This window comes from Equus przewalskii, chromosome 22 (genome assembly GCF_037783145.1).
Source record: "Equus przewalskii isolate Varuska chromosome 22, EquPr2, whole genome shotgun sequence".
NCBI lineage: Eukaryota > Metazoa > Chordata > Mammalia > Perissodactyla > Equidae > Equus > Equus przewalskii.
The window spans coordinates 26,078,818-26,092,209 of NC_091852.1; the positions used below are offsets into that span (position 1 = coordinate 26,078,818).

The window sequence follows — 13,392 nt, forward strand, 5'->3', positions numbered from 1 at the left end:
CAAATAAAATAAAAATAAAAATAAAAAACAGAAAAGAGAGGAGATTGGCAACAGATCTTAGCAGAGGTGTCAACCTTAAAAAAAAAAAGGGAAAATGATTAAATAAATTAGACAATCTGCATATAATACTATGCATTCATTATGAAAATGACGCGTAAAAGAATACTTCCTGACATGGAAGATGTTCACAATATATTAATTTAAAAAGTAAAATCTCATTTTTGTAAATTTGTAAAAACACATGAACCAAATGTAAACAGTGGTTTTTCTCTAAGTGGTGAGATTAACAGTAATTGTTGCTTTCTTTTTATTGTATGTTCTAAATGTTAAAGATCAGCTACCATTTATTAACCACCTTCTACATGTCAAGAACACATTTACAAGCTTTTTTCTAATTATGTTATACACGTTCATGGAAAAAGCTAGAAAACTCAGGCAACTATTGAGAAAATAAAATCAGCCATAATCCCCAAAACTCCAAGAAAACAATAGTTAACATTTACATGCATTTCTTTTCAGCCTTTTTCCTTTTTCTCTTTTGTGACGGGCACACTCAAGCGTGCTGCCCATTTTTTTGTTGTGTTGTCTGCCTCTTTTCTTGTTGACTTGTGACTTTCTTTACACATTCTTGTCTCTTTTTTCCTCCAGTTTTATTAAGGTATAATTGACAAGTAATATTTTATATATTTAAAGTTGTACAATGTGATGATTTAATAGACATATTTTGTGAAGTGATTATCACAAGTTAATTTCAGTCTGTTTTCTAAATCATAATCATATTTAATATTTAAAATAAGATTACACTCTATGTAAAATTTTGTATCTCGATTTTTCTCCATTAACTTTAAATATTATTCAACAATATATTTTAAGTGTTGTGTGGTATTAAATCATTTTATTTATCATAATTTATTTAATAAGTCCCTTCAAGTTGAACATTACTTTTGGTTTTAAATATCAGAAATAGCATAACTGTGAACAGACTTGTCTCTGTCTTATTTCCTTAGGATAAATTTCTAGAGGCGGAATTTCAAACGGTAAGGTACATGATAATTAATTTTAAGGCTCCCTTAACTATATAGTGATTCACAGGTTCCCTGCTTCTTCACCAATACTAAATATTAAGAAGCCCTGGGTTTCTACTTTAATTCTTGAACTACCCGTGAACTCGGACAAGTAAGTAAACCTTTCTCTGCCAATTTCTCTTAGCGATCAACGGAGATAACATCATCTATATCAGATATTTCCTTAACACTAAAATCATATGAATATACACAAAGCATTTTGGAAATGGTAATGTCCTGCCCAAATATTAGCTGTTTTGAAAAGTTGTTTTTTCCCTCTGTTTTGGTCTTTAAAAAGTTTCTAAAAGTAAACACTCACAGACTTCTTGCAAAGGATTTACTCATAGTTCTATTCAGACATCATCAGATATTTCTACTTGGAAACTATTTTTTTCTGGAAATTTATCATGTCCCATGTCAGCGTCACATCCCCTCTTCTTCCTCCAACTAGGAAGGAAGACATACTGGTTTCTCTTCCTGAATACTCTGATTCCTTCAAAGGTACCTCTATTCTGCCAATTCTTAAGGTAGAAACTTCAGAATTTTTTTTAGCCCCAAATAATGACCAATTCCCATTGATCTTCCTCCCGATGTCTTATTTCCACCTTTTCTTCTTTGTTGCCTTACTAGCCTAGCATAGGCTATATATATAATAGAAAATTGGATAATTTATTATATATTATATGGGTATGTATTACATCCATTGTGGTGCAAATGTACGTATTTGACTTCCCTGCTGAAACAGGGAGGACTCCCCACTACCTTCAGGAAAAAGCCTCAACCTTCCCAAGCACAGTCCTTCATACCTGAGATGGTGCTGTTCCTTCAATCACAGACTTTGGGATTTAATATTCCCCCTCCTTTGTGTAGCCTTTCTCTCCTTGCTCACCCCTTTTCTAAATCCAAGCTTAGGCTGATGCTAATTAGCACTGTTAAGGTAGAAAGCTTTAAAATTGTTTTCTGGCAAAGATGAAAAAGATATGAGCCCACTTATTCTATATTGCAAACTTCTTTTATAGTCTACAGAGGTTTACACCGCTAAAATAAAACAGGCACTAATGCTCTTCACAATCATCTATTGAACGACTATCTTAGATCGGTGAGACTCAAGCCTGAAGATACTAAATAAACCCTCATTTTAGGAGAAAAAGTTAGCACAGGGCCCACATCCTGCATACAAAGGTTTAGTTGCCTCAATTAGGTAAAACATAGTGAGTAAGAAAACATGCCTGTGATCTACAATTTCTATGTTCCGACTGACTGTTTAGCTCAATTGGTTTCTGTTTCTAGATGTATTTTAATATTAAAAAGCAAAAAGTGTCTGCATATCCAAGAAAGTATTTTGTCTTGCTCAAATTGGATGCTTGATATATTCAACATGGCATTAACATTTATTCCAAAATAGCCAGTATTTGCTATGACTTTGGCTGTGACTCTTTTGGAATTGAGAAAGAGGGAGGCAGCAGGGGCTTTTGCAGTAGGACAAACATTCATGAGATTCCCTCATTTTAATCCCAATGCCAAGGTTACACAAAACAGAAATTGCCACAAAGAAAATGTAAAATGTTTTATATTAGTTACTGATGTTATCAGCAGTCAAAAATTTAGAACAGTAGCCACCATAAATAAATTCTGGATGTCACGTAAATTTTCTTGTAAGAGTCCAAATGTTTGTATTCTTTCGAGGCTATGTTGCCCATTTACTTTCAGCTCACGTCACCGGAATTTGTTGGTTCTGTTGCTATGGAAACCATTCAGAAGGGTGATGATGTGAAGTCTACCCACCCTCGGGCGCGCAGCCCTCCCTGTCAGCACTGGCGAGGTACAGTATTACCCTCTGGTTCAGATCAGCTTTCGGAGAACAGAAAGGAACAATATGTAAAATGCACCCAAAAACTGGGAGTGAAAAGCAAAAACAATATTGTCTCCCTCTCAAAATGCTGCAGGTCCTAAAGTAAATTAGCAGATCTGCTCACAGCCAGGAAGCAATATGGTGAATATTCTGTATGGACACCAAGAGTGAAGGCTGCTGGCCAGCATTCAGACAGAAGGAATGCTGCAACCCATTCATGTACTTTTGAGGCTTATTTTGTAAGGGGTAAGAGAGACAGGCATTTGCTTTTGAAATCAAACTTGGGGTTTATCATTCAAACTCTTACCAAGACCATAGTGGAAAAGAAGCCCTCAGCAAAGTAAATACGTTCACATACACACCAAACGCAGAAAAGCTAGTTCTTGGATGATTCTTTCCTGTTTTCATATTAATGAAGAAATGAGCATATTGAAACTAAAAGCTCTGGACAGGGATGGCAAGGTAGGAGTGATTATGCCACCAGGCTTGGCTCCCATAATGATGGCACATGAATAACTGCTTCCAGGACAAAGCACTCTCACCAACCAGGACTATTTTGCACTTACACAAAAGCAGACAAAGGATGCAAAGGTGCTATCCTCTTATGTGACCAGTGTAACCTATGCCCTGGGCTCAAGAAATGCCTGGGTCCTCAGAACTACAACTCTGGACTTGAGGTACCAGATGAGGGCCAGCTGATGGCCCAACATCCATTCACTCACTCACAGGCTCCAACACACAGAAACCAGTTATGCTTGTGGGTGGCGTGGGGGAGAGTATAAATTCACAGATCATATGTAGCCACCACAGCACATTTATTCCTAGTACTGAGAACACCTTGTGCAAAGTTTAAGATTAAGTGGGGTGTCAGGTTTACTTTTCAAAATGTCAAAATTGTCAAGTTTGTATTCTTAAATGGGTCTGCATATTTCTCTGTGTGTGTGTGTGTGTGTGTGTGTGTGTGTGTGTGTGTGTGTGTGTTTTAGAGGTGACCAGATGTTTTAAAGGTAGAATAAGGGAGCACGGAGTGGGGGATGTGGGGCTCAGTAGAGTCATGGAAATGAAAAGCTACAAAAACCAGGAAAGAGTATGAAACCCATCTGGATTTACTAACTGGTGCTCATAGAAATTAGGCCCCTGCCCGCCCAACAGAGGCTGGGAGACAGGGGCCCTATCTTCAAATGTTGTCTGGAACAAAACAGCACATATTTTTGACAGTTTTTTTGATAGCTGCCTGAGAGTTTTCTCAGACAGGCACTGTGAACATTTCTGTATTTAAGGTTAAAAAAACCAAAACGGAGTGATGTCAGCATTATAGCAGAGTGAGCTCTGCCTTTAGACCCTCCCCACTAACATACAATGAAAAGGACATACATAAACCAACAGATAACATTCATCAACACAAAAGACATGCCAGGAGGAAGTGGAAGGAGGTTAGGGGAGCTCCTCTCCCTCCCCGCAGCAACAGAAGCAGGACTGTGGGTAGCTCTGAGAAAAGAGGGGGGAAGGGGTGGCTTTCCACAGGAATGCCTTCTCTCTCCAAGTTCACTCACAGCCTGCAGGAGAGCTCCACACAGAGGAGGCTAAGCTGTTGCAGGGGTGTCTTCATCAAGGCAGCACCCCAGGAAAGCAGATATCAAGGAACAGAGCAATAAAGCACCCAGGATTGCACACACAAAAGAAAGTGCCTCTCCCCCCACCAGATGATCCAGCTCCGTCACTCAGCCAGAGCACCAACACATACATTAGAAAAGCAGCGTATGTGAGTGAGTAAGGGAGCCGAAAATCACAGACGGGCCCTATCAGCATAGATTCCAAAGGACAGGCACACATGCCAGGGATTGCGGCAGGATCAGAATACACAGCTCCTGACACCCTCCCAGTGTTAGCAGGTCGAATCAGCAAGCAGATACTATCACTATGCGAAGGCACAAATCCACAACATCAAACAGCATGAAGAAATATGGTAATACTCCAGACCAGAAGTAAAAGGACAAGCCCCCAGAAATCAATCCTGAAGGCACAGAAATTTAGAATCTAAATGACAGAGAATTCAAAATAGCTATCACAAAAAAACTCAACAAGTTACAAGAAAATTCAAATAGACAGTTCAATGAACTCAGGAACAAAATTAATGAACAGAGGGACTTCTTCACAAAAGAGATTGAAACTATAGAAAAAAAACAATCAGAACTGTTGGAGATGAAAAACACAATGAATGAGTTAAAGAAAAATCTGGAGTCCTTGAATAACAGAGCTGATATTATAGAGGACAGAAATACAGAAATGCTTCAGAAGGAGGAGAGAGAACTAAGACTAAAAAGAAATGAAGAAATTCTCCTAGAAACATCCAACTCAATTAGGAAATGCAACATAAGGATTGTAGGTACTCCAGAGGGAGAAGAGGGGGAGAGAGAATGGAGAGAAAGCTTGTTCAAAGAAATAATAGCTGAGAACTTCCCAAACCTGGGGGAGAAGCTGGAAATACAAGTAAAAGAAACTAATAGTACTCCTAATTACATCAGTGTAAAAAGACCTTCTCCAAGGCATATAGGAGTAAAACTGGCAAAAGTTAATGACAAAGAAAAGCCAGATAAGGATAACACAAAGAAGGAAAATTACGAGCCAATATCACTGATGAATGTAGATGCAAAAATCCTCAACAAAATACTGGCAAACAGAATACAACACTGCATTAAAAGGATCATTCATCATGATCAAGTGGAATTTATACCAGGGACACAGAGATAGTTCAACATCCCCAAATCAACCAATGTGATACACCACATTAACAAAATGAGGGACAAAAATGACATAATCATGTCAATAGACACAGAGAAAGCATTTGACAAGATCCAAAATCCATTTATGATAAAAACTCTCAATAAAATGGGTATAGAAGGAAAGTACCTCAACACAATAAAGGCCAATTATGACAAACCAACAGTCAACATCATACTCAAAAGGGAAAACCTGAACGCCATCCCTCTGAGAACAGGAACAAAACAAGGATGCCCACTATCACCACTCTTACTGAATATAGTACTGGAGGTTTTGGCCAGAGTAATTAGGCAAGAAAAAGAAATAAAAGGAATCCAAATAGGCAAAGAAGAAGTGAAACTCTTGCTGTTTGCAGATGACATGATTTTATATACAGAAAACCCTAAAGAATCCATTGGAAAACTTGTAGAAATAATCAACTACAGCAAAGTTGCAAGATATAAAATCAACTTACATAAATCAGTACCATTTCTATACTCTAATAACGAACTAACAGAAAAAGAACTCAAGAACACAATACCATTCACAATTGCAACAAAAAGAATCAAATACCTTGGGGTGAATTTAACTAAGAAAGTGAAGGGCCTATACAACAAAACTACAAGGCTTTCCTGAAAGAAATGGATGAGGACATAAAGAGATAGAAAGACATTCCATGTACATGGATTGGAAGAATACACATAGTTAAAATGTCCATACTATCTAAAGCAATCTACAGATTCAACGCAATCCCAATCAGAATCCCAATGACATTCTTTACAGAATTAGAACAAAGAATCCTAAAATTCATATGGGGCAACAAAAGACCCCAAATTGCTAAAGCAATCTCGAGAAAAAAGAACAAAGCTGGAGGCATCACAATCCCTGACTTCAAAACATACTACAAAGCTACAGTAATCAAAACAGCATGGTACTGGTACAAAAACAGGTGCACAGATCAATGGAACAGAATTGAAAGCCCAGAAATAAAACCACATATCTATGGACAGCTAATCTTCAACAAAGGAGCTGAGGACATACAATGGAGAAAAGAAAGTCTTTTCAACAAACGGTGCTGGGAAAACTGGAAAGCCACATGTAAAATAATGAAAATTGACCATTCTTTTTCAGCATTCACAAAAATAAACTCTCAATGGATCAAAGACCTAAAGGTAAGACCTAAAACCATAAGGCTTCTAGAGGAAAAAGTAGGCAGCACACTCTTTGACATCAGTATTAAAAGGATCTTTTCAGACACCATGTCTTCTCAGACAAGGGAAACAATAGAAAGAATAAACAAATGGGACCTCATCACACTAAAGAGCTTCTTCAAGGCAAGGGAAACAGGATTGAAACAAAAAACAATCCACTAACTGGGAAAAAATATTTGCAAGTAATATATCTGACAAAGGGTTAATCTCCACAATATATAAAGAACTCACACAACTCAACAACAAAAACTCAAACAACCCGATCAAAAAATGGGCAGAGGAGATGAACAGATATTTCTCCAAAGAAGACATACAGATGGCCAATAGGCACATGAAAAGAGGTTCATCATCACTGATCATCAGAGAAATGCAAATCAAAACTACACTAAGATATCACCTTTCACCCATTAGAATGGCAAAAATAACCAAAACAAAAAGTAACAAGTGTTGGAGAGGTTGTGGAGAAAAAGGAATTCTCATGCACTGCTGGTGGGAGTGCAAACTGGTGTAGCCACTATGGAAAACAGTATGGAGATTTCTCAAAAAATTAAAAATAGAAATACCATATGACCCAGCCATCCCACTACTGGGTATCTATCCAAAGAACTTGAAGTCAGCAATTCCAAAAGTCCCGTGCACCCCTATGTTCATTGCAGCATTATTTACAATAGCTAAGACGTGGAAGCAACCTAAGTGCCCATCAACTGATGATTAGATAAAGAAGATATGGTATATATACACAATGGAATACTACTCAGCCATAAAAAAAGAATAAAATCATCCCATTCACAACAACATGGATGGACCTTGAGGGAATTATGTTAAATGAAATAAGCCAGATAGAGAAGGACAATCTCTGTATGATTCCACTCATATGAGGAATTTAAACATGTGGACAAAGAGAACAGATTCGTGGCTACCAGGGGAAAGGGAGCATGGGGGGTGGGCACAAAGGGTGAAGGGGTATACCTACAACACAACTGCAAACAATAATGTACAACTGAAATTTCACAAAATTGTAAACTATCATAAACTCAATAAAAAAAAAATCAGCTGCATTTCCTTAATAACAAACTAACAGAAAGAGAACTCAAGAATACAATCCCATTTACAATCACAACAAAAAGAACAAAATATCTAGAAATAAACTTAACCAAGGAGGTAAAAGACCTATACAAAGAAAACTATAAGACACTATTGAAAGAAATCAATGATAACATAAAGAAATGGAAAGATATTCCATGCACATGGACTGGAAGAATAAAGATAGTTAAAATGTCCATACTGCCTAAAGCAATCTGCAGATTCAACGCAATCCCAGTCAGAATCCCAATGATGTTCTTCACGGAAATAGAACAAAGAATCCTAGAATTCATATGGGGCAACAAAAGACCCCGAATAGCTACAGCAATCTTGACCCAGCTACCCTACTACTGGATACTTATCCAAAGAACTTGAAATCAACAATTCAAAGAGACTTATGCATCTCTATGTTCATTGCAGCATTATTCACAATAGCCAAGAAGTGGAAGCAACACAAGTGCTCATCAACTCATGATTTGATAAAGAAGATGTGGTATAAATATATGCAATGGAATACTACATGGCCGTAAAAAAGACAAAACCACCCCATTCACATCAACCTGGATGGACCTTGATGGTATTATGTTAAGAGAAATAAGCCAGACAGAAAGACAAACACCACATGATTTCACGCATATGTGGAAGATAAACTAACACATGGACAAAGAGAACAGATTAGTGGTTACCAGAGGGGAAGAGGGTTGGAGGGTGAGCATAAGGGGTAAAGGGACACATTTATATGGTGACTGACAAATAATAATGTACAACTGAAATTTCACAATGTTATAAAGTATTATGATCTCAATAAAATTTAAAAAGAAAAGCAAATGGGTGTCTCAATAATCTGTTTTAGGATGGAGGGTGGAGAAGCTTCTTATGTGAGGCAATAATATAGAAATGAGAATTCTGGTCACTCAGAATTCAAATTAAATCTGACAAAGTTTTATTAAATAAAACTTATTTCACAAAAAAATGCAAAGTGTTTCACAAATTTTTAAGATTTATTGCTGTGGAGCATGTACTTGGGTATTTCAAAAACTCATGTGGACGCAATCCTGTGATTTCCCATAGGAAACCCACCTTCCTTTTACTAAAGTTGATTCTGTTAGATATGTTAACCTAAAACAATCTTTACATCTTGTTATAAATACCAGTGAGTTGCAGAGGCAATTATTTACTCTGTCCTCACATAATAATGGTCCTACTAGAAATTAAAATTACCTTGTATACCAACTAACTAAAAAATATCACCTAGGAATTATCATCTCCTCCTCACTCTTGGGTTGTTACTATGCTAGAAATAAGCGCACACATTCCTTTGGAGACTAAGGCATCAGTTTGAAATAAAGTTTCACTTCAAAGATGCTGGTGTATACAATGACACTAACCCAAAAACAAGGGGGAAAAGGACCAGGGGTCTCCTTTCCTCCTGCATAGTTGGGACATTATTTCCCAATAGGCAGAAGAGACAGATGCCCTGATCTGCTCTCAGGCACCTTTGGAGCCATGGGCTCTGCCTGTCAAGAAATATCCAAGGGAGGAGCTGACCCCATTGCCTAGTGGTTCAGTTTGGTGCTCTCTGTTTTGGCAGCCCAGGTTCAGTTCCCAGGTGCAGATCTACACCACTCATCAGTGGCCATGCTGTGGCAGTGACCTACATACAAAATAGAGGAAGAGTGGCACAGATGTTAGCTCAGGGCAAATATTCCTCAAGCAAAAAGAGGAAGATTGGCAACAGGTGTTAGCACATGGCCAATCTTCCTCAGAAGAAAAAAAACAAAGGAAATATCCAAGGTGTTGGGATGTGAACCTCTCTGTCATTCGTTCTATCATACAGCAAACAGCAATGGAAAATAGCCAAATAGCATGGAAGTGGACTTAAGGAGTTTTTCTCAAGTGCAAGAGAAACGCTTTCAGTTTTTTGCAATCAGTGGCAACCAGAGTGGGCAGGGGGTGCACACAAGCACACACACACACCCCCCCAAAGGACCAGGAATGAGTTATCTGATAGGTGAGGTGAGAGGGGAGAAAGAAACTGAGCACGCACAGTTTAGCCCCTTCTTTTATAGTTTCTAGAGGATCCTGTTCACAGAATACACATGTCTTTCTCTACAAAGTGCAAAGTAATAAACCTGATATTTTGATCTTCATTCACCTGACAGTAATGTCGTCTTTTTCAGTTGGTTGTGAATCCAGAATTTTAGGGGCAGAGGGGCAAAGGGCACTCCTCAAATCCTGACAGAAGACAATGGACCAAGATTCTGACTCACTAGGTAAGTGCAGACATAGCCTAAAATCCCAGTGTCTCCAAAGAATGGAGCCTGGAATCTGCTCACCTGCAGTTTGATGTCTTGCTCAAATATACTTATAAGGAGAATAAACATTACGTCAGAGAGAGGAAGAGATTACCAGCATCCACAATTTAGAGCTCTAGAATATTATGTGGGATTAAAAGTGAGCCGTAGCTTCTGTTTCCTCTACATTTGAGTAAGGAAATTTCCCAAGCCAGAGAAAGCCAGGTAGCTTCCTGGAGGTTGGAGACGGCATCAAAGTGTAGGTGTCAGTGGATAAGTTCTGAGGCTCCGAGGGGGAGGGGACGTGGGAAGATGAGGAGAATCACGCAAATCAAGTCACAGTCCTCCTGTTTTTAATCAAGTAATACATTACCATCCTGGGTTCTCCAATAAGTTCCGCAAGATTGTCTGTGGCACAGAGCAGTTATAATAGCCCATGCCAATATACGATCTCCAGATCTGGTTTTTGCTGGCAATGGCACGCAGAGTTGCAAGGATTTCATTTTCACCTGATCGTAGGAAAGAGAGAAATGTTACAGAGAGAAAATGTCTCAAAACAGAGATCTGGTGATAGTTTAAAACCCTCATTTAAAACCTATGTAAAATTTGAATATTTATGAGGAGAACAGCTATATGGAAATATAAGAATCATCTCCCAGCAACACTACATACTGTAGTCAGAAATACGAAAAATCCCAAAACAGCACTCAATTACTCCTCAAGGTTGGTTCCTCATAATTTTTTTTGGCTCTTCGTTTTTTGGCTTTGTAAGAATTGCCCAATTTTAACGCTTGCCTCATTCCAGGTTTCTTCTGTTCCCTTTACATTTCTGTTGTATTTACACCAAATAAAAATTCTGCTTTCACTTAGTAAAATATTGTTTTCCCTCTTAAACTGCCTAATATCAACAGTTGGTATATGTCTGAAATAATCCATGGCCTACATTTTTCTCTAAAACTGCTCTCCAAACTCAGACACTTTTTCCTTTGTGTCACTGAAAGGGCTACTTACACAAAGCCCGTCCCCCAACAATGGAAAATATCATCTCTAAGAAAAGACCCACATGCAGTTTTAACCAGCATTCCCATTAGGGCACTTAAGTAATTAAGGAGGAATTATAAAAGTTCTCGGATGCAGGTAGGACCCTATTTTGGTCATTCATGTAATAACCACAAAATAATAGTAGCATGTGCCATTTTGAGCACGTTGTCTTTGCCAGGAATTGTGCCAAAAGCTTTTCATGCAGGTTAGGAAACTGAAACTTGAAGAGGATCACTCGCCTAAGGCTACACAGCTTTAAATTAAAGGGTTACAACCTAGTTTGTCTAACCAGATTCCACACTTTCCCACGAGGCCAGGTTCAGACTTGCTACATGTACAGCACTTATACTGAAAGATACTTTCTGGCTACAAATGACCTTAGATGGCTCTTTCTCTGCCCCTGTGCAAAAAGATAGATCAAGCTACTAAAATTTAACTGAGATTTAACTTCTTAGGCAAATGTCTGGCTCCTTTAAGATCTTCTTAGGGACTCAGCCACTTAAATCTTGGAATTGATTGATTTTATTGTACTTTATCAGAGAAAAATCTAGGTACAGCAATGGCAAACTGGCTAGGAAGATGCTTCACGTTGTTTTAACCCTACTGAACTCGATGTGAATATTATTCTCATTAATCCTTCTTTGTCCTCAGTGAACCCATCCCACCCTCCCACTCCACATGCTTTCACAGGAAATAAGTTCATAAGAGATGTGTAATTTTGCCAGACTAGGTTAACGAAAGAGAGGACAGTTTTGTAAGTATCAGTTTCATAAATTAATTTAATCCAACTCCTTTATGACGGACAATCTTGCCTTCTTCCATTGAAAGCTTAGGAAATATATGCGAAAGTACAATAAACTACTATCTGAGGAGATATGCAAGTACAGTATTTTTAGGAACAGTGATGCAAGAAATCCAATCACTTCCCAAAGTCTTCTTAGGGGAGAGTGATTGAGAAGCCCAGTAGGAGAGGAGATTAATTAGCAGTGCCTGGCAGGCATACGATTCGGCAAGGCCAGTTTCAATTAGGATCCTGTGCGAGAGGGACAGGTCTCTGTTCCATATTATGCCCTGAGGACAAAAGGTCCAACTCTCAAATGAGAACAGTCTGTGAAGGCCTTTGTCTGTCAAATCAAGAGTTTAACCTTTGGGAGTCATGGAGTATAGAATAATAAGATGTTTTTCTACATTTTAGAAAGGTAATTCCATTGGTAGTGTGTATAGGTCAGAGGGAAGAGTCTGGAAACAGGGAGCCGTGGTAAGAAGCTAGCACGATAGTCCAGGAGGGAGTCGGGCAAGGGAGCGTTGTGGGTTGACCTGTGTCCTCTAAAAAGATATGTTGAAGTCCTAACCCCAAGTACCTGTGAATGTGACATTATTTGGAAATACGGTTTTCACTGATGGAATCAAGCTAAGATAAAGTCACACTGTATTAGAGTCAGCCCTAATTCAATGACAGGTGTCCTTATAAGGAAAAGGAAATTTGGACACAGAGACACACACAGAAGGAGAACACCATGTGATGACAGAAACGCTATAGGATCAACAAACCTTGCTTCTCAAACTTGACTTTTTCCTGTTATGATTTCTTTTAGTGATTGAAAGTTTTATCATTTTTCCCCCTTAAAAAATTGGACTGTGGCAAGTAAGTTAATGGGAACTGCAGAAAGAAGAACCCCAGAGGCACAAGGAGATAGCTGTGAACCCAGTACTATGCCTCCCCTGCTCCTAAGATCTTCCCTCTGGAGCTCTCTCAGCTAGAAACTTCTGTGTCTCAAGATTGATCATTTTTATGCTTCTAGGTCTCATCTGTCATTAATTATTTTGCTCATTTATGCTAATCAGCCTTTAAATTTTCTCAAGTATTCCATTCAAGTGTATAAGACATAGTGGCAGCTATGAGAGATGCTGGTATGTATCCGGAGACCCTGAACTGATGTGGAATGTGCCAGTGCGTCCCTGGTTGGTCTTGGGTGGTGTCTTCTCTTCCTTACTGTTGAAGGCATATGGGCAGGACAGGACCAGGGCCTGGGTGGCAGGAGGCTGCTGAAGGAAGAAGAAGGGAACTGGATTCTAGTTGAGGCTCT

At 38.6% G+C, this 13,392-nt stretch overlaps 1 protein-coding gene across 4 annotated transcripts in view; it reads right to left on the reverse strand.

Moving 5' to 3' along the window:
- Positions 1–13,392, reverse strand: part of GLDC (glycine decarboxylase) — a 90,971-nt gene that overhangs the window by 61,025 nt on the left and 16,554 nt on the right. For all 4 annotated transcript variants that reach the window (XM_070590130.1, XM_070590129.1, XM_070590132.1 and 1 more), the window contains one exon: positions 10,638–10,773. In XM_070590130.1, coding sequence (XP_070446231.1) covers positions 10,638–10,773 — 136 coding nt within the window. The remainder of the gene's footprint in view (positions 1–10,637; positions 10,774–13,392) is intronic.